General features: G+C 41.1%; 1 protein-coding gene across 1 annotated transcript in view; it reads left to right on the top strand.

Annotated features, from left to right (window-relative positions):
- The first annotated feature begins 238 nt into the window (after positions 1–238).
- GRXCR1 (glutaredoxin and cysteine rich domain containing 1) overlaps positions 239–22,640 on the top strand; it is a 121,240-nt gene continuing 98,838 nt past the window's right edge. The window contains exon 1 of the mRNA XM_070452395.1: positions 239–640. Within this exon, the coding sequence (XP_070308496.1) occupies positions 239–640 (402 nt within the window). The remainder of the gene's footprint in view (positions 641–22,640) is intronic.

The following is a 22,640-nucleotide window of genomic DNA, read 5'->3' as shown; positions in this document are numbered from 1 at the left end:
TTTAAAGGCTGGGATCACTTTGCAGGTTTTAGTTTAAAGGTAACCATAGCACGCACACACACACAGACACATTCATTATTAATAGCAGAGATGCACTGTAAGTTCTTGGGACACTTCTTTCCCTGCGATGTTAGTTTCATGCAAATGCTGCCGTCACTAGAATTAGGCTCAGATATTGCTATGTGGCAGGTCGACTAATGCAGGAGCAAGGGACCCAGAACTATGTGAGCTGTTTGTTATGTGGGTGGATGGGACCATGCTGAGGCGGGAGATGAAGCCAGAAAGTGACAGGCCCCGGAAAGTCCGATTTCGGATCGCGTCGTCTCACAGCGGGCGAGTTCTGAGGGAGGTGTATGAAGACGGCCGGCCAGCGGGCTCTCTGGATTCTGAATGTGCCAGTATCTGCGGCATAGATGGGCTCCGTGAGTCTGATGGACGGCAGAACGGCCACGTAGGACCGGAAGGTGACGAGCGGGAGAATGACCAGGATAACTTGCTGGTGTTGGCCAGGGCGGCCAGCGAGAAGGGGTTTGGGACAAGAAGAGTCAACATTTTAAGCAAGAATGGCACAGTCAGAGGCGTTAAATATAAAGTCAGTGCTGGACAAGCTCTGTTCGACAATCTGAGCAAAGTGTTACAGGTGAGTCACTGAACTCTGTCCTTCCTTCCTGGCCCTTCTTACTAACTCACCGTCTGAACACCTCTGTTCTCCAGTTTAAAGCAAGCCTCTCTTATTCATGACACTTACACACTTTATGAGTCACTTCTGCCTCTAGGATATCGTCTCAACAGCCATCGCTGAAAAATATGGTCAAATGCTTAGCAAACTAGATTGATTTCTCAAGGCCAAATTCCTAAGGTTTAAGTAGTCTTCTAGTACATAATGACTAAAACAGAATATGTGTTTCTTAGCCAAGGAAGGGAAGAAGACAGATTATAGTGTTCAAAGCATTTGAGCAAAGCTTAGGAATTAATTCCTGGTTAATCATCCTTAATACACCCGTTTGCCATGTGTCATCACTTGTATAGACATTTAAACTAGAAAAGATTGAGTGCTACATTGAGTGGAGTTGGATTTAGTTGGAATGCTATGAAGGTAAAAGGCTAATTTGACTTCCTCCCTTTCCTGGTGAGATTGCAGATTTCATCTAAGGTACTTTACTCCATTAATTTGCCTTAAGAACTCCAGAGCAGTACTTGAAAAAGTTATTCTTCTGTAAGTGTATGGTTTGGATCCAGATTTTATAGTAAGAAGTTAGTCTTTAAAATATGATAGATTATGCACCGTAATGCAGGAATGCATTATTCATCCTGGGGCCGTTGGCAATGGTCTTGTGTTAATACAAGTTTTTGAAATTGCCTGGGAGCATTGGTGAAATGATTTTCTGTTAAAAACAGGAATCTTTATTTCATGAATGGAATTCATATTTACTACCATTAAAGTAGCAAGCCCAAACTTTTTCATTGTAATACCTTTTATATTATTTGCAATATTTAAATAAAATGATCTCTGGTGATGAATATTCCAATGCCTTGACATTAAGTAAGAACATGGGAGTGGTGGGGAATTTAGCCAAAGACTTTTATTTTTCATTTAAAGGAAGTATTGGGAAAGGTCATATTATGAGGATTTAGAAAAGAAACTAAAGGGTGAAAGCTTTTCAGATCAAAGGTTTTTTCATTTATAGAATTTGCCTATGACAGATTTTAGAGATTAGGGGTGGGAGTTGAGAACCAAACATCAGAAACTGGTGAGCATGTTTTACTTGGTCGAAAATAACACCATGTGGCGTTCTCATCTTAGGCTGGTTCATCTTAGCACCCCGAATGTTTCACCCAGAGCAGAAGTTGTTATTGCTAGAGTGTGGAACAAGACACCATGACAATTATGTTTATAACTGTTTGCATTCTTGTGATTAACTTAGCTCGTCATGACTTCACCTGCTTTATAATTTGGAGGGTTATTTACAAAACTGCTGTACTAATTTTGGTCCTTGGATTAGAATTTGTTGTTCAAATCTCCCAAGAAACCTATCCTTTATGAGTAAATACCTTAAACCTTCAAAGCCTACAAGAAGAAAGCTTTTTCTTTCGGTGGCTTTATCCTGATGATGCTATAAACTCAAATACAAAATAGAGGCAATTCCAAGGTCAAAATTTTAGTCCTAGATTAGGTTACAGTATTTGTTTAGATTTTTATGCATAATTCCATCTCCCTTTTTTGTTTTTTTTTTATATTTTAATTTTTTTAAATCATGAAAGCATGGTAACACATTTACAGGAGACGTAGAAAATACAAAACAAGGTTACATATACTTCCACTACATATCACAATTATTTTTTAAGTAGACAAATTAAGATTTTTACTTGGAGTTTCAATATCAAACTCTCAAAAATTAATAGAATGGATACACAGAGAAGAGAAGGATATAGTAGACCTGAAAAGCACTATGAACCAATTCAACATAATTAAGATTTATACAGTTTTCACACAACAGTAGGATACAAATTCTATTCAAGTTCCTATGGACTGTGAACTTGGAGACACTGGAACATATCCAGGGACATAAAACAAGGTGCAAAAATTTCATGGTCTAGAGGTATTGAAATCATACAGAGTCTGTTCCCTTATCATTGTGGAATTACGTAGAAATCAGTATCAAAAATATTTGAAGATAACCCACATATTTTCAAGTGCAGTGTGACCTTTACCAAGAGAGATCTTTGACTTAGTCACGAAAAGCCTCAGAAAAGTTAGACTGAAAAAAAGTATAGAGGGTAATTGCAGAGAAGAAAGCATCTAAATGAAAAATTAGCATCAAAATGAGAAATTAATATTAAAGATACTTTAAAAACAAAATCCCATGTACTTGGAAATTAAATGACCAGTTTCAAATGATGGGTGTATCCAAGAAGCCATAACAAGGAAAATTAGAAAATATTGGTAATAGAGTAAAAAATGAAAAGAGAATTTACCAGAATTTGTTGCATGCAGCCGAAGTTGCTCAATGCAGTTAACTACAATGTGGAGTCTTGAGTAAGGTACGGAAACAAATAATGGTCCCTACATAAAATTGTGTTCATCATTTTTTTTTAGATAAAAATCCAAAAAAACTGTCATTTTCTAATAATGTAACCTCATTCTATTCACTCCATGCTTTAAGAAGACAATAATGGTTACTAACAGAGGTCTCTCAAAGTTTGATATTTAATCAGTTTTTTTTTTTTTCCAAGCTGGTCATTCTTTTTTTTTTAAATAATTGTAAAGAAATCAGCACATTATATTCACAAGTTGTGGCCATTATCACTAGTTTCATCATCATAATTATCACCGCCACTATCACTGTGGGGATATTCGCCCATGTCTCCAAGACAGAATGTTAAAGGAGCTCCTACCTTATATTAGAGCTGCTGGCTGCACGATTTCACAGGGCTCCGTCCCCATCACATCTGTGTGAACAGCGCAGACATCCACACAGTGTTATGCTGAGAGCTGACTTGGATACTGACGCCTGCTAAGAGCCGTGTGCATCAATAAGGGATGACAAATGTCTCCGGCATATGTCTTAGGATGACTGAGTCGGTCCTGTCCACAGGCATCCCACGTGCAGTATCAGAGAAGCCCCAGAAGGTGAAAGCAGAAGTTACCATTCAATTACCCTCATAGGTCGGTAGAGGGGCCAGAAGTGCCTCTTCCCGGGATCTCTGTATATTTTCCAAATCCCTTTGGAAGTAAGCAGCAAGCTTAACTAGATGGGACTGTAATGTAGCAGTTTCTCCCAGGGAGGAAAACCTACGAGTCAGGAGTCCTATCTTGGATATTTGGTTAAGTTTCCAATGCACAGCCAATTTTGAAGAAAGGAACTGTGCTGGAAGAAATGATCAGGTTGTTCTTCCTACTCTTCCTTTAAGACATTAAGTTATAAAATCTTAAAGCACTCAACCTGAAACTTGAGAGGAAACCCTAACTATAAATAATATCTTTGAAAAGGCAAGTCACTTTGCTTTCTCTCTCTTAGTTTTCCATTATGTTATCACTGTCTCATAAAACACTGGTAAGTGACTTGCAAAATTTTCAACTGCAGAGAATAGCCTTGAAATCATTTTTGCTCCAAACATTTATACTTCTGAGTAGCACTTATTAATTAATAGGAAGTTGTCTATAAAAAGGATATTAGAACAAGTTTTTATTTCATTTGTCAAATAATTTCCCTATAGAATTCTGGGTTATTGAAGGTGTGCAGTATGAATCAAGGTTTTTAAGGGTGGTGATGGACCCAGAGAGAAAAGGTCACCTGGATTATCCATTGGCCCTTGTAGGTTGTGGTTTGTTGGTGAATCACTCAAGGGCCTGGTGCTGGTCTAAATTATGACTTTTAGATGCCCGACTTTTTCATCTCTCCCAGAGATCACAGGATGTAATGCTTAAGAGAGGCCGACTTGGAAATCTGAAAGCCTAGAATATAGTCATGACCTGGAAATAGGCATGTATCAGAAGCTGTTTAGGTTGTTCTTACATATGGTAACCTGAAGAAGGGAATGGCAACCCACTCCAGTATTCTTGTCTGGAGAATTCCACGGACAGAGGAACCTGGTGGGCTACGTCCACGGGATCGCAAAGAGTCAGACAAGACTGAGCTACTTTCACTTCACTTTGCATACAGTAGAGTTCAAGAATTATTGACCAAAATGTAAAAGGAAATTTTAATGAAAAATATTTCATAGTGTTCTTTATGACTTCAATGTTTAATAAGGAAATAAGATATGTATTGATCTATGATTTTTTACTCTGATCAGGTTAGATCATCAGGAGGGTCTTTACTGAGTCAGAGATAAATAAAGGTATTCATTCTTATAGACAGGTTTCCTATTGGTATCCTAATTTATCCATCTCTAGTTGGTTTAGAAACAGGTCTAGAAATCTTAGCAGTATAGGTGTTCCTTTTTAGTTCTCTTTAAGAAATTCTGCTGTAAGGATATTTCTATCTAGATAATACTTTTCCTCATTATTTGAAAATTTTAGAAAATTTATTTTTTGTTTAAAAAATTATTCATTGTTATCTCATGCAAGACAAATTACACAACTGTATTGCTCAAGCTCTCCACCCAGTTCACATAATTAAATATGAGATACACTTTTCTCTCAGCAGCAGCATCATTTCCAAAGGCTTACAGTGGTCAATGATGCAGATAATTAAGGTCATTAACGTTTTCTAATTTATTCTTATAAAATGACATTTCAGACGGTAACCTTTTCTTGATCTTATCTTCAAACTTTGTAAGCATACTCTGTTAGAATTGCCTAAATAATTTCCATAATTTTAGTTCCCTCTCTTTCTACAAATTTCACATTTCTGTATTAGAGAAAAATAGATGCAAAAAAAAAAGTAATTACAGCACACACTATAATTTGGTGGCGCTTTTCAAAGAACTCAAATTAGACATATAACCTCCGTCTGTGTATGTATATGCATATCTCTAGCTTGTGAGCTTGTATTTATAAGCATTCTAATATTTCAAGACAAATAAAATAAAAATAATAATTCACTTGCAGAACAATTATGCAAAGGATTTTACAAACATTATTTTGCTAATTATACTCAAAATTTTGTGAAATAAGGAGGATATTTTTATTATGATGGTGTCTGTTTTTTAAATAGCTGGATATCAGAGAAATCAGTTATTTGACCCAAAACTAGAATACTGCATTTCACTGTTTCGGATTTGTTCATTTTTAAAAGTATAACATTCTATATAAAAATTCCTCACTTTGCCTCTTGAAATGTTGTAATAACAAATATGAAGATATACAAGAATATCATGTTATGATATCATCTGGTCTTTTGAAATTTCAACAATTGGTTAGAAGATTTTTAAATTTATCATCCATTGAACTTTCAATCTTCACCGAGAGGGAGGTTTTTCTGCAGCTAAATAGCTTCTATTCAGTTTTAAATTGTAACTCTATATCATCATTTGATTGAATTGTCATGAGATTGGAGAAGTTGGGACAGCAGGGGAATGGCTTGGTTCACTCAAGGAAACAGCTGCTCAGCTTTGCTCACTGACCCTAGCATACAGCTATTTATCTGTATTGGCAGAAGTTTCTGGACATACTTCTTATCCATCTCTGGTTCACTGAATCTAGCTTTGATAATAAAATAATACTCCAGAAAAAAGGAAGGAACACTCTTGATGACTGTTAAGTCCCAATGGCTTATTTGGACCATTCTGGAAAAACAATGATAATGGTAAAGGTTGATTAAGTACTTCCTGAATGCCAGACACTGTTCTCATTGTTTATGTGCATTGGCCTATTTGTTCTTCATAGCAACTCTATAAGGTAGTATCATTATAAATCAACTAAGTACAGTTTGAGCTTCATTTCTGTATATGAAACATTAAATTGTGGGATTTAAAATCATATTTATCTGGGGAAATTCTTATGCAATAGTTTATCAAAACAAGCATCTACTAATGGAAATATTGCCTTCTTAGCTATCAGTAGGCAAAAAATTTTAGGATTTTTGATACAATTTCAGGTGGTGCAGGAAGCTACATTAAGAAATTAGGTGACCTCATCAAATAAGCAGGAAAAAAAGCACCAAAATATAAGTTGGTATTGTTGTCGTTTAGTCACTAAGTCATGTCTGATTCTTTTGCAACCCCATGGACTCTAGCCTGCTGGGTTCCCTTGTCCATGGGATTTCCAAGGCAAGAATACTGGAGTGGGTTGCCATTTCCTTCTCCATGGGATCTTCCCAATCCAAGGATCGAATCAGTGTCTCCAGTGGGTTCTCTACCACTGAGTCACCAGCTACTGATATATTATTGTGTACAATTAAAGAATTGTAAACTGTAGAGTACGTGACCACTTCCCACGTGCCATCCCTTTGGTACTCTTTATAACATTATTTATACCATGATACTAATTAGGACCTCAATAAATATTCTTTCTTTGAGTTAATGAATTTAGTGACATACTCTTAGTGGTTATTTCCTTCTCTTTGTGTTTGGAGATTTCTTATATTGGATAGGAATAGAGTTTGCATGGTGAAGTATTAGTAGCTTGCTCCCATCAGTTCTCTAAATGATGTGAGTTATCTCTAATTGATATGAGTTATCTTTAATATTCATTCAATCCTTTATTTAATAGCTGTTTACTGCATATCTAATATGGAGCAGGGACTCTGCTAGATAAGCTGAGGAATGAAACCTAATTTCTGCCTCCATGGAAGATTGAACAGTGTATTATGAATGGTTGTGTAAAGTGATACCTGGAAGAATTCAGATAAAACACTGACACCGTTTCCCATCTACAGAGGATTCACCCCCTCTGTTTGCTTATTGGCCTATTATAGCCATGCCCCCATTCTTCACTGGCCAATGCTTATGTTTTTCTTAGCTTTAGTCTTTTTTCTTGTTAGACTGACATTATATTACATTCTTTTCTTCAGTTACACTTGCTTTCTTTCTAATTTCATTCTGATCTAGATATAAAAACAGAAGGGTAATCTATATAATTAAAGATACTTATTTTCACCTTATAAGTCCCCAACAGCCAGGAATAGTTACTCTGCCCTTTAGCACTCACTTATCCAAGTCCTGTGAATCTTATTAAAATCTTGTCTCCTTAGTGCAATAACTATCTAAATTGGAATATTTCATTTTCCTATTTATCAGAATCCTTGTATCATCATTAATTTAAATTTGTAGGAGCTTGGTTTTAATTCTTTGAAGATTAATTGTTTGAAGATCCCATGAAGCTATTTCAATTCTGACTTTAGAACAACACCCTGAGCAAACCAGCAGGTTCCACAAGATGACTTGAGATGGTTTGATGAACTCTTACTGGCAGCCCATGGTTACCACATAATTAGAGAATTAACACCTGGTGTTTCCAAACTTTATAAAAGCAGTATAACAGTAGGATTAGACAAACATCCTCTGAGTGGCATATTCATGCTTGCAGAGTTTCTGATATTTTCTCATAAAACCAGTGTTTTGGATTTTGTATAAAAAGCAATATGAACATTTAATAGTCTATAGATGAACATACTATACAATTATATGAATCCCTCAAAAAATCGTTATTGCTTGGAATGAATTTTCAAAATGATACACAGAATAAAATATACAAATTTTTTTGGTTAAGGACATTTTATTTACATACACAAATCCATTCAACTAAGAATTTGGACCCCTTTGCTTAGTTTTATTTTTCTAATAATTCATTATCTCACCTAACTGCTGACAACTTATTTATGTCTTAGAACCTTTCATTAGAAAGAAAGAAGTAGATGTATTAGGTTGACCTAAAATTTCGTTAAATTTTTTTCCCATAAGATGCTATGGAAAAACCCAAATGAACTTTTTGGCCAACCCAATATTTATATTTTGTTCATGTAATCTCCCCCACAGTTAATAGACCAAATTAGAGAAGAATTTCTTATTTTATTGATCTATAAACAACAAAATTAGGCCATGAAAGAATTAAGTTCCCCCATTATGTATCTTTTATGTAAGTAATGCTATAGAATTAAAGATCTTTATTATATGAAAACTCTGAAAGCTTGGCTAGTCCACAGTTGGAAAGAGTAGTGAAAACTAAAGTATTGATTTGCAAGAGATAGTCTGTGTTAGACGAGGAGGCGCTGGGGAATTATGCTCTAACAGGTCAGCGGAAAGAGAATGAGGAGAAGTTAGTCCCAGACCAGTGGAGACTGAGTGAAGGTCATCTTAGGAAGGGAAGAGAGGTGATGGGCTTTGGCCTTAGAGGAGGTCGGTGGGTCTAGAGGTTGGGGTTCTGGGCTTCATGGATTGGAACTGGGTCGGCATGGAGAAGCTGTGGACAACCATGCCCGCGGGGGCTCTAGAAGCCTCCAGGGCTGGCAGAGCAGCTCTCCTTGACTGCTCGCTGGCCTTGCTGCAGAGCCGGCTTCACATGCCACCTCACGGCTGTTTCCTGAGCACCTCCCGTGGACAGCTGCCAGCATACGGCTTGCAGAGCATCCTATGGAAGTGATGCCCTCTCACGGCCTGAGATTCTGCGGAACTCCTTCCAAACTGTCCCAAGGAAACACTCCTCTTCTCAATGACACAGGACTCACGATTCCCCCCTGAAATGAAAGCAAGGCCTTTGGCATCCAGATTAATCATGCTGGGTATGTGAAAAATGAAGCCTGCAGTATGAATATTCAGGACTTTCCTGGACAGTGACTCAGGATGACTCACTTCATGTATTAGTTTCTTACTGCTGTTGAGACAACATGCCACAGACTTAGTGGCTTAAAATAACACAAATTTATTACTTTACAATTCTATAGATCAGAGGTCTGAAATGTCTCATGGGGATAAAGTGAAGGTTTTAACCGGACTATGATCTTTCTGTTCCTGCCTTTTACAGCTTCTGGAGGCTGTGCCTTTCTTGGCCATGGTGTTGCATCACTGTGACCTCAGCTTCCACTGTTAATCTCTTCTTCTAGTTCTTCTGCCTCCTTTTTTCTTTTATAAAGACATTTATGATTACACTGAGCCTTCCTGTATAATCTAGGTCAATCCTTCTACCTTAAGATCCTTAACACAATCACTTCTGCAAAATCTCTTTTGCCATTTAAGGTAACATATTCACAGGTTGTGGGGATTAGGGCATGGCCCCTTTGGAGAGGCTGTTAGTCTATATACCACAGCTTGTAGGTGTAGTAAGCTTATTTTATCTATGAGAAAACTAAGGTTTTGTGGTCGATTAAATTATTGGCTGTTTTTTCTCCCTTTTCCCTGTGATACACTGACATAGTTTTGCCATGCCACCTGAAGACAGGACTGCACTTCTGCAGCCTTTGACTGTAGTCTTGGACACGTGACTCTTATTCGACAGCGGAATGGTAATAGATGTAGCAGACGCAGAGGCTTGAAATGTGTTTGCATGTTTGGGTTTGCTGTCTTGTATGCCTTTATTTTATGTCTGGGCTCTTAAAAGCAGCTCTATCAATTATTCCCAAGAGTAAGAAAAGAACCAAGTGTTTCTAAGAAACAAAGCCCCAGTTTCCTTTCTGAGAGAAAGAAGAAACAAACGTCCTAATTCTCTGCGAGTGTCTTAAATGATTTTTGTGCTCTCTTTCCCTCCATTAATGGGTAAGAGCATTATTCTCTGGAGGGAGATGGCCTGGTTTCTGATGCCGAGTCTGAAACTCTGAGGTGAGTATGCTAGGGAAATTTACTTAACTTTCGTAAACCCCAGTTTCCTCATCAGTTAAGTGTGATAATGGTAGTAACTATTTCCCATGAAATAAACGAACTACTGAGTATTAGCATTTTACACAATGCCTGGCACATTGTACGGCTTCCCTGGTAGCTCAGAGGTTAAAGCGTTTGCCTCCAATGCGGGAGACCCGGGTTCAATCCCTGGGTCGGGAAGATCCCGTGGAGAAGGAAATGGCAACCCACTCCAGTACTCTTGCCTGGAAAATACCATGGACGGAAGAGCCTGGTTGGCTATAGTGCATGGGGTCGCAAAGAGTCAGACACGACTGAGCGACTTCGCTTTCACTTTGGCACATTGTGCATGGTGAATAAAACTGTTATTTCTGTTACTCATCCCTCAAACAAACTGAATCAATCATTGCTAACTAAGTACTCTGCTAGGCAGTGAGGGCACAATAATGAATAAAGCATGATTTCTATCCTCAGAGGAACTAACTTCCTTCTCATGAGGAAGATAAACTCATAGTTCCTGTCAAACATGGTGAGTACTGTGGAGTTTACGCACAGACAGAGGCCGGAATTCTGACCCAACTCTGTAAGTCTTCAGAGATGCTCTTCTCCTCATATGACACCTTTTAAAACCAGGGCTTGCGCGGGACTTCCTGAAAAGACGTTATGGTACACCAAGCTTCACTGGCTGCACTCACTTCTCCTTGGGAAAAACTCAGCTGCTGGCCCTGGACTTGCCTTAGCCTCTGCTACACAAACCTGTTTTCCGAGGCCAGCTCCTCTGTTCCAGGTCCTGTCCTGGCTCTGGCTCCTGCGTGGGCCCGTGCCTTCCATTCTTTAGTTTTAACCCCCTGTGGCTGCTAGGCCACGTTTTTCAGTCTGGCTCCGAACCCGTGAGCTCAGCCAGCCCCCGGCGCGCCTTGAGTCCGAGCATTCCTCCACAGCGCCTGTCATCCGGCAAGCCTGGCTTGCTCCTTCTGGGTAGAGATAACTCCCGTCTCTTCTTTAGTAGTAGTCTGGATTGACTTTTTATACCTTTCAACCCTAATCCAAGGGATTACTTGTATTTATATGGGATTTACTTTGCTACAAGCTACAGAGTCGACTGGAAATGGCTTCCAGTACAGACATTCATTTTGCCCGTTCAGGAGGTGTTCAGAACAGGCTGTTGCCGAGGCTGTCCGGTGGCTGGGTAAGGCGGTGAACGACCACTTCCGGCTTTCTGCGCTATCAGCCTTGGCTTGTCTGCGAAATGCCTCGTGGATCCAAGATGGCCGCCAGGCCAGAGTCAAAAACAGGAAGGGGCGGGGGCGACAGAGGTCTCCCTTGTAGGTCTGCCTCTTCTGTCGGAAAAGAAAACAACCCTAGAGGTTTCTCAGAAGCGTTCTCTTACAGTTAATGTCCGGAAGAGAGTTTTATGGCTACTGCTCGCTATAATCGGAGAAGGCAATGGCACCCCACTCCAGTGCTCTCGCCTGGAGAATCCCAGGGACGGGGGAGCCTGGTCGGCTGCAGTCCCCGGGGTCGCGGGGAGTCGGACAAGACTGAGCGACTTCACTTTCACTTTCCACTTTCATGCATTGAAGAAGGAAATGGCAGCCCACTCCAGTGTTCTTGCCTGGAGAATCCCAGGGACGGCGGAGCCTGGTGGGCTGCCGTCTATGGGGTCGCACAGAGTCGGACACGCCTGAAGCGACTTAGCAGCAGCCGCAGCGGCCCCTTGCTATAATAGAAGCCTGGGGATTTGAGTTATGGCTTTGCCTCTGTGGCAGAGGATAGCATGGGGCCTGGGGTTCGAAACCGCTGTTGGATAAGCAAGCAACTGTGCCTGCCACACCAGCACCCAAGACCTCTGATTGTTGTTGTGCGGCCTCTCAGCGGTGCTGGACTCTTTATGACCCCATGAACTGCAGCATGGCAGGCCTCTCTGTCCCTCGCCATCTCCTGGAGTTTGCCCAAGCTCATATCCATTGAATCAGTGATGCCATCCAGCCATCCAGTTCCATCCAGAACTGTGATAGGACTTAATTTTTACTTTATACAACTTGACTCACATTGGCCCATACAGAAGCATTTGAATAGTGATCTTATAGTAATGTAACCTGTGTACATTATTTTTACCTGTCCTCGTTTTTTCCTGTCTTTTCAAGTTCATTTCTTAATGTATTTCCATTATCTATTCCTTTTGATTTCTGGCTGCCATACCTGTTTTCTCAGGCCTAGACCTTTATCTTGTTGCTTTTTACGTTTAAAAAAAAATGTCTTGAACCTTTTTACCAGATGGCTTTCTTTATTCTAATACTAGAACTTCAGAAACCTCAAATGACATGTTGTTGTTGGTCCAGGCATAAACAGCTCTTTGCGACCCCACGGACTGCAGCACGCCAGGCCTCCCTTTCCCTCACCACTCCCAAAGTTTGCCCAAGTTTATGTCCATGGTGTCAGTGATGCCAGCAAACATCAAATGACATGAGGGGATGGTAAACAACTTATTATTAACTCATAGCCGTAAACATCTAAGTATATTACTTACTATTATATCTAGAGTAGGGCCTGATGGTGTAATTTTAAAAAGGTGCATGCCAGCCACACTTGCCCTAAGCTGAGCCACCTGAAACAGAAATGAATTTCTCCTAAACAGTGCATATGGCTTTATTTTTTCCCTCCTGCTTGCCTTCATTAAATCAGAAACAAAATAAAATACACAACAGTGACTACAGAGTCACAGGGAAGCTTCCCACAGCGTCCTCCTCCACGCCCTCAGGGCTCCATAGGCGGGGAGGGGGACTCACTTCCTATTTGAGGGGAACAATGAGAGAGCAGCTCTCCGCATGCAGCGCAGGGCAGACCTCTCTCAGCAAGCCTCTGAGCTTGCTGCTGCTGCTTTCCAGATTCCACTAGTCATAAACAAGCTTTGAAAAATTTATTTAAGCAAATTCTATTGGTATTAATAACGAGAGCAATCCTTTTTTGAATGCCTTCACACACAGAAATTAGTTACCTTTCTTATGGGCTTCCCAGGTGGAGCAGTAATAAAGAATCTGCCTGCGAATGCAGGAGACTCAAGAGACATAGGTTCAATCCCTGGGTGGGGAAGATCCCCTGGAGAAGGAAATGACAACCCACTCCAGTATTCTTGCCTGGAGAATTCCATGGACAGAGGAGCCTAGCAGGCTACAGTCCATGGGGTTGCAAAGTCCATGGGGAAATGACTGAGCACACACACACACACACACACACACACACATCTTTCTTATAATACTGTTTCTTCAATCCTTCTAGCAAATTTGGAAGTCAGATATTAATTTATTTTACATGATATAAGCTGACAGCATCCCAATTTGATGAAAGAGCAATGAAACAACATTTGTCCCCAAATATTTTGACCTTTGTTTTGATCTGCCATCTGAAATTTTTCCATTATTTTTCTTACTCCAGAGATCTCCTTTGTCTTAAGTTGAAGTTCCCTTGAAGGAGAACCTGCGATTGGATTCTTGAGACAAGTGATTTATTGAGGGAACACTCTTGGAAGAAAAGGGATGGAGGGAACAGTTTAGGGTGGCAAGAAAGCTAAGCAAAGAAGTAATCTTGTCTAGAGACCAGCTGCAGCCTGAATGCTTGGAATACAGATTATACCATGGATTTGTCCCCGTCTTCAGGAAGGGGCTGGCGTTTGTCATGCCTGTGTTGTTTGTCATTGGCTGTTGGGTGTCTATGTGTGTATATATCTGTCTGTAGTAAAAAGGCATCATCCATTCTGCTGAAACATTGATCCAGAGAAAGGGGAAGCTGTGAGCTTTTAGCAGGCAGTAGTCACAGTGGCTGGGGCTGGTGGTGGTGGGTGACCCAGCATTTTGGGGGAAACCTGGAGCATCCACTACCGTCCACTTCTTGCACTGTTCAGACTTACTGGCTTCTCCCATGGAGTTTATTCCATCCAGGCACAGCCATGCCCCAGTTGGTGGGGGAGCTAGTGGGATAAATGATAACCCCCACACTGTAGCTGGTCTTAGGGTGATTTTTGTTTCACCCCTCTCTCACTTTCCACCGCAGACCTCGTCCTCTTAACTAGCACAACCATCGCTTGCACGGTGGAGTGTATTCTCAGTCCTGGGGGATTCTGAGCCTCTGGTGATTGGTACCCTCATCAGACGGTGATTGCTGTACCGCCCATTCACATTTAAAACCAAGTGAGTGCCGAGAGTGGCCCCTGAGCGCCACACTGATTTTTATCTGTCCCTAATATATAGCCGCAGTTTATCCCTTTGACAGTCAGGGTCAATTACCCCCTCCAGTGTGATAGCTCCTTTTTATGACAGCTTGATTCCTGTTATAATGAGCCCAAGGTAACCACATGTCAGCTATAGCTTTAAGTTTAATGGGCCCTGTCCTATGCTGTTTAGTGGAAGTATCCCTCTTGGGACCAAGGGACTAATGATAGCTAAAGTCATAGGAATGGAGAGCGCAAGTCAGTCACTGTAAGTGATGGTGAATTGGGTCATTCTTCTATCTCCCCATTGGTTCCTGGACCCATGAATTCTAGATATTGGCAATATAGCATCTTATAATGACCATTGGCTTAAGGTGTAATTGGCATTCTGAAGAATGATAGCCTTTCCCACAAGGTGTCATCACCAAGCTGATGCATCATCTCTGCTTTCAAGCTGCTATTCTATAGCTCTATCCAATTCTGGACACCAGCCCCTTTCTGAAGAAGGAGACACATCCATGGTATAATTTGTATTCCAAGCATTTAAGCTGAAGCTGGTCTCTAGAAAAGATTACTTCTTTGCTTAGCTTTTTTGCCACCCTACCCTATATGGTATGGCCAGTGTTCCTTCCTATTCAAGTAGCTTATTTGAGCCTTCTGAACCTGCTTGAGCCTGATCTGATTTCATTTTCTGATGAATCACTTTCATTTTCTGATGAATTGTTGCTAGACCTACTCGATCTTAAATGACTTTGTGGTTGTGACAGTATACATCTATAAAGTAGTATGAAAGTGAAAGTGAAGTTGCTCAGTCGTGTCCAACTCTTAGCGACCCCATGGACAGTAGCCTGCACCAGGCTTCTCCCTCCATGGGATTTTCCAGGCAAGTGTACTGGAGTGGGTTGCCATTTCCTTCTCCAGGGAATCTTCCCGTCCCAGGGATCGAACCCAGGTCTCCCTATTGTAGGCAGACACTTTACCCTCTGAGCCAGCAGGGAAGCCCTATAAAGTAGTTACATCCAGACTAATTACATTAGTCTGGAAGGGTAAATGCTCAGTTTCTACCAGGGGCCCGGCCAAGCCAGAAGCTGCTTTTCAAATATTGTGTAGTTTCTTCTGCAGACAGCATGGTTTTGATCCAGAACCTAGAGGTTGCTGCTATGTCTTTCCTGGCCAGAGATTTGACAGAGTGTCCTTGTCCACTTCAGACACCTCTAGTAACATGGGATCTGCTGGGCACTTCAGGGCTACTTGTTCTTTGGCCTGTAGCTGTTGCAAAGCCCTTCTTTTTGAGCCTTACTGTAAGACTGGCAACCTTCTGTGCCACTTATAAATGGATGTGTGTCTTCTAACCCCATCCAGCACTGCACTTTTTATTTAGAGATAGAGGGTGCAGGGATTTCGCTGGCAGTCCAGTAGTTAAGACTGAGCGTCTAGTGCCAGGGGATCATGGTGGATCCCTGGTTGGAGAACTAAGATCCTGCATGCCGTGTGGTGTGGCCAAAAAACAGGTGCAAAATACAACAACTCATCCTTTCCATTTGAGGGGAAGTTCCAGCATGCTACCAGACTCCTAAATAATTCATCAGGAGTTGCAAATTCTTGGATCTTTATTGGGATTTTCTCCCATAGTCTGGAGCATATGTGTCTTACAGTCAGGCACTTAGTATTTTTTGCTCATCATGTCTTACTTAGATGCGCTGTTAATACCGGTGGGCTAGTATGTGGTTCTGGGTAATGTCCATAACTGCCCTCTCACCCAAGTCTCCTAGACAAAGGGAGTGATTCTCTGTCTAGAGGGAGAGGAAGCTGAGAACAGTTTGCAGCCACCACTCATGACAACAGAGACAGAATACCAGAATGGTAAAGGGAAGGGAGAGTGCGGGATAGACCCCATAGCATCCACCACACCCTGGAAACACGCAGTGGTACCTGGAGATAGTGGAGGAATGATGCTGAGTGATGAAGGGATCAAAATTCAGGATACTGGGATCTCTCACTACAGCACTGCTTTGGAAAGCAGTTCCACACTGATGGAAAGGAAGCTGGTTGTGCCTTTCCTGTGGGGAGTGGCCGTGGTGTGCTGGGAAGAATGTGGTTACGTATTCATAAGATCTGCAAGTTGGTTGTCAAAACCTTTGCAGTTAGAAACTGGCCATGGTGGGAGTGTTCCTAGCACAGAGATCAGCAAATACTACAAATTAGTGCTTTTTTCCCCTCCCTTGGAAGTAGTTTACCAGCAGATCATGGCTACTAAAAGCTTTTTTAAAAGAACCACAAAATAGGAGAAGGTGAACAGTAAGAGAACCCCAAAATCCAAACTCTAGCTAACTAGTCATGTTTCCTGGAACTAGAATTAGAGCATTTTCCTTTTTCTAAAATGCAATCAGAAAATGCCATCTGGTTAGCGATTTTTTAAGGTCATTAGTGTTATTTTCTCATTAAAAAGCCAATTTACTTCTGGGGATTGCTTAGTAAGCTTATGTTGCCATAGACATGGAGAAACTCTCTCTATTTTGTTTTCCAGCCCCCAGGTTTGCCTTTGGCTGATCATTTCCTCATGGAACTAAAAATCTAATCATGTTACTCCCTTGCTAAAAGTAAGCAAATTGTTTTCTGTAGCATTTAGGTATAAAACTTCTCAGCCTGGGATATGAGCCTGAGTTCCTCCAAAATCAGAGTGTAAAATAAGGGTCTGTGTGTGGGTAGTTTTTTGGGGAGTAATCCCAGGGCAGAAGGGAGAGATTGGGGAATGTCGGGGAGGGAAGGAGATAAAGCCAACGTGGAGATGCCTTAATCACTGTCATGGGAGACTAGGGTTCGTTCCACCCTATCTCCACTGGGGCCTTCTTGGGATTGTCTATAACACCTTTCAGAGTCCACAGCAGCCACGAGGGGAAGCATTTATGAGCTTTTCCCCTTCGGTGAGGGTTGCCCCAAGAGGTTTACATGCCCCCGCCCCGTCCACGCACACACTTCTGTGCAGTAACACCTAGGAGCTGGCTGGTCTTCTGCAGTGCCTCTCGTTGAGGAGCTGGAGAAAGCCTCGGGCAGGAAGCAGATGTGTGACACACACATGCAGTGAGTTTCTGTCAGTACAGAATGACTTGACACCCACATGGAACTGTTTCCTGAAGCCACGACTGTGGGGTGGAAGGCAAAGGTCTGCTGTCACACATGATGTGCAGAGCTGTCTGCGATTTCCCTTTTTCTCTTCCCGTCTCATCCCCGGACAGGGTCTCCTTATAGCCCGGGCGCAGCAACCCAGGTGTCCTCATCAGACCTTTTCGTTTAATGTAACCTGATTTTTTTTTTTTTCTTGGTGTATACTCATTTCTTTTCTTGAAGTGCTGCCACTTTTTTCTCTTAACACAATCTTTTCAGCTAACACCAGACGTGACTTTTTCCCGGAAGCTTCCAGGGTTCCCTCTCAGTCAGTCCAGTTCAGTCGCTCAGTCGTGTCCGACTCTTTGCGACCCCATGGACTGCAGCGCGTCAGGCCTCCCTGTCCATCACCAACTCCCAGAGTTTACTCAAACTCATGCCCATCGAGTCAGTGATGCCATCCAGCCATCTCATCCTCTGTCGTCCCCTTCTCCTCCTGCCTCCAATCCTTCCCAGCATCAGGGTCTTTTCAAATGAGTCAGCTCTTCGCATGAGGTGGTCAAAGGACTGGAGTTTCAGCTTCAGCATAAGTCCTTCCAATGAACACCCAGGACTGATCTCCTTTAGGATGGACTGGTTGGATCTCCCTGCAGTCCAAGGGACTCTCAAGAGTCTTCTCCAACACCACAGTTCAAAAGCATCAATTTTTCGGTGCTCAGCTTTCTTTATAGTCCAACTCTCACATCCATACATGACCACTGGAAACACCATAGCCTTGACTAGACAGACCTTTGTTGGCAAAGTAATGTCTCTGTTTTTTAATATGCTGTCTAGGTTGGTCATAACTTTCTTTCCAAGGAATAAGCGTCTTTTAATTTCATGGCTGCAATCACCATCTGCGGTGATTTTGGAGCCCAGAAAAATAAAGTCTGATACTCTTTCCAATGTTTCCCCATCTATTTGCCATGAAGTGGTGAGAACAGATGCCATGATCTTAGTTTTCTGAATGTTGAGCTTTAAGCCAACTTTTTCACTCTCCTCTTTCACTTTCATCAAGAGGCTTTTTAGTTCCTCTTCACTTTCTGCCATAGGGTGGTGTCATCTGCATATCTGAGGTTATTGATATTTCTCCCGGCAATCTTGATTCCAGCTTGTGCTTCCTCCAGCCCAGCATTTCCAATGATGTACTCTGCAAATAAGTTAAATAAGTAGGGTGACAATATACAGCCTTGACGTACTCCTTTTCCTATTTGGAACCGGTCTGTTGTTCCATTTCTAATTGTTGCTTCCTGACCTGCATACAGTTTTCTCAGGAGGCAGATCAGGTGGTCTGGTATTCCCATCTCTTTCAGAATTTCCCACAATTTGCTGTGATCCACACAGTCAAAAGCTTTCCATAGTCATTAAAGCAAAAATAGATGTTTTTCTGGAACTCTCTTGCTTTTTCGATGATCCAGCAGATATTGGCAATTGGATCTCTGGTACCTCTGTCTTTTCTAAAATCAGCTTGAACGTCTGGAAGTTCATGGTTCAGGTATTGCTGAAGCCTGGCTTGGAGAATTTTGAGCATTATTTTACTAGCATCTAAGATGAGTGCAATTGTGCGGTAGTTTGAGCATTCTTTGGGATTGCCTTTCTTTGGGATTGGAATGAAAACTGACCTTTCTAGTCCTGTGGCCACTGCTGAGTTTTCCAAATTTGCTGACATATTGAGTGCAGTACCTTCACAGCATCATCTTTCAGGATTTGAAATAGCTCATCTGGAATTCCATCACCTCCACCAGCTTTGTTCATAGTGACGCTTTCTAAGGCCCACTTGACTTCACATTCCAGGATGTCTGGCTCTAGGTGAGTGATCACACCATCATGATTATCTGGGTCATGAAGATCTTTTTTGTACAGTTCTTCTGTGTATTTTTTTCACCTCTTCTTAATATCTTCTTCTTCTGTTAGGTCCATACCATTTCTGTCCTTTAGGTAGCCCATCTTTGCATGACATGTTCCCTTGATATCTCTAATTTGCTTCTGTACCTCTTGAAATATACTTATTATAGCTCTTATTACAACACTAACTCTAACACCCAAATTTGTTTACTACCCAGCCTTCCACATAGGTTTATAAGGGACTGTATTTTAAATTTCCATATCCTGAGAACCTAAAATAGTACTTGACTGTATAATAAATGTTCTTTAGGTACTTGAGGACTAAAAGAATGAGTGCATTTTGATTTTGTGATGCCTTGCTTTTACCTAAACAGAAAATCTAATCTAAGTCCATTCCAAATAAGTTAAAACATTGATATATTTTGAAAGCAGTGAGGTAAGTATCCAAATAGGTCTCTGATATACATAGATATGTATGTTATATTTATGTACACACATATATATAAAATACACACACACACACACACACACACATATATATGTATATGTATGTATAGGCAGCTGAAGATGGAGAAGCTCTATACAGTCAGCAAAAACAAGACCTGAAGCTGATTGTGTATCAGGTCATGAGCTCCTTCTTACAAAATTCAAACTCAAACTGAAGAAAGTAGGGAAAATCTCTAGACCATTCATGTGTGACCTAAATCAAATCCCTTATGATTATACAGCAGAATTTGGGAGAGAGTCTGCCTGAAAAACTATGGGTGGAGGTTTGTAACATTGTTCAGGGGGTGGTGACCAAAACCATCCCAAAGAAAAAGAAATACAATAAGGCAAAACTGCTATCTGAGGAGGCCTTCCAAATAACAGAGAGGAAGAGAAGCGAAAGGCAAAGGAGAAAGGGAAAGATATACCCAAGTGAATTTAGAGTTACAGGGAATAGCAAGGAGAGATAAGAAAGCCTTCTTACATGAACAATGCAACAAAACAGAGGAAAACAACAGAGTGGGAAAGACTAGAGATCTCTTCAATAAAATTATAGATAGCAAGGGAACATTGCATGCAAAGATAGGTACAATAAAGGATGGAAATGGTAAGGGCCTAACAGAAGCAAAAGAGATTAAGAAGAGGTGGCAAGAATCACAGAAGAACTATATGAAAAGGTATTAATGACCCAGATAACCACAATGGTGTGGTCATTCACCTACAGTCAGACATCTTGGAGTGTGAATTCAAGTGGGCCTTAGGAAGCAATACTAAGAAAAAAGCTAGTGGATGTGATGGGATTCCAGCTGAGCTATTTCAAATCCTAAAAGATGATGCTGTGAAAGTGCTGCACTCAATATGTCAGCAAATTTAGGAAACTCAGCAGTGGCTATAGGACCAGTAAAGGTCAGTTTTTCGTTCTAATCCCAGAAAAGGGCAATGCCAAAGAATGTTTAAACTACCACATAATTGGACGCATTTCTCATGCTAGCAAGGTAATGGTCAAAATCCTTACAGCTAGGCTTCAATAGTACTTGAACCTAGGACTTACAGATGTTTAAGCTGGATTTAGAAAAGGCAGTGGAACCACAGATCAATTTGCCAACATCCGTTGGATCATAGAGAGAGCAAGGGATTGCAGAAAAACATCTATTTCTTCCACATTGACTATACAAAAGCCTTTGCCTGTGTAGAATTCTTAAAGAGCTTGGAATACCAAACCACCTTACCTGCCTCCTGTGAAACCTGTATGTAGGTCAAAAAGCAACATTTAGAATTGGATATGGAACAACAGACTAGTTCAAAATTGGGAAAGGAGTACATCAAGGCTGTACTTTGTCACCCTGTTTATTTAATGCAGTGCACTTCATGTGAATATAAAAAAGATCTTCATGACCCAGATAATCATGATTGTGTGATCACTCACCTAGAGCCAGATATCCTGGAATGCAAAGTCAAGTGGGCCTCAGGAAGCATCACTACGAACAAAGCTAGTGGAAGTGATGGAATTGCAGTTGAGCTATTTCAGATCCTAAAACGATGCTGTGAAAGTGCTACACTCAATATGTCAGCAAATTTAGGAAACTCAGCAGTGGCCAAAGGACTAGAAAAGGTCAGTTTTCATTCTAATCCCAAAGAAAGGCAATGCCAAAGAATGCTCAAACTACCACACAATTGCACTAATTTCACATGTTAGCAAAGTAATGCTCAAATGCTTCAACAGGATGTGAACTGTGAACTTTCAGATGTGCAAGATGGATTTAGAAAAGGCAGAGGAACCAGAGATCAAATTGCCAACATCTGTTGGATCATCAAAAAAGCCAAAGAGTTCCAGAAAAACATCTACCTCTGCTTTGTTGACTACACTAAAGCCTTTGACTGTGTGGATCACAACAAACTCTGGAAATTTCTTCAAGAGATGGGAATACCAGACCACCTGACCTGCTTCCTGAGAAATCTGTATGCAGGTCAGGAAGCAACAGGTAGAAACGGAACAGCAGACTGGTTCCAAATAGGAAAAGGAGTATGTCAAGGCTGTATATTGTCACCCTGCTTATTTAACTTATTTGCAGAGTACATCATGAGAAATGCTGGACTGGATGAAGCACCAACTGGAATCAAGATTGCCGGGAGGAATATCAATAATCTCAGACATGCAGATGACATCACCCTTATGGCAGAAAATGGACAAGAACTAAAAAGCCTCTTGATAATAGTGAAAGAGGAGAGTGAAAAAGTTGGCTTAAAGCTCAACATTCAGAAAACTAAGATCATGGCATCTGTTCTCATCACTTCATGGCAAATAGATGGGGAAACAGTGGAAACAGTGACAGACTTTATCTTTTTGGGCTCCAAAATCACTTCAGATGGATTGCAACCATGAAATTAACAGACACTTGCTTCTTGGAGGGAAAGCTTTGATAGACCTAGATAGTATATTAAAAAACACAGCCCACTTTGCTGACAAAGGTCCATCTAGTCAAAGCTTTTGTTTTGCCAGTAGTCATGTACAGATGTGAGAGTTGGACCATAAAGAAGGTTGTGTGTTAGTTGTTCAGTCATGTCCAACTCATTGCGACCACATGGACTGTGGCCTGCCAGGCTTCTCTGTCCATGGAATTCTCCAGACAAGAATACTGGAGTGGGTTGCCATGAGCGCTAAAGAACTGATACTTTTGAATTATAATGCTGGAGAAGACTTTTGAGAGTCCCTGGGACATCAAGGAGATCAAACCAGTCCATC

This window comes from Odocoileus virginianus, chromosome 21 (genome assembly GCF_023699985.2).
Source record: "Odocoileus virginianus isolate 20LAN1187 ecotype Illinois chromosome 21, Ovbor_1.2, whole genome shotgun sequence".
Lineage (NCBI taxonomy): Eukaryota > Metazoa > Chordata > Mammalia > Artiodactyla > Cervidae > Odocoileus > Odocoileus virginianus.
The sequence above is the reverse complement of the archived record's forward strand: the minus strand, read 5'-3'. Positions and strand labels throughout refer to the sequence as shown.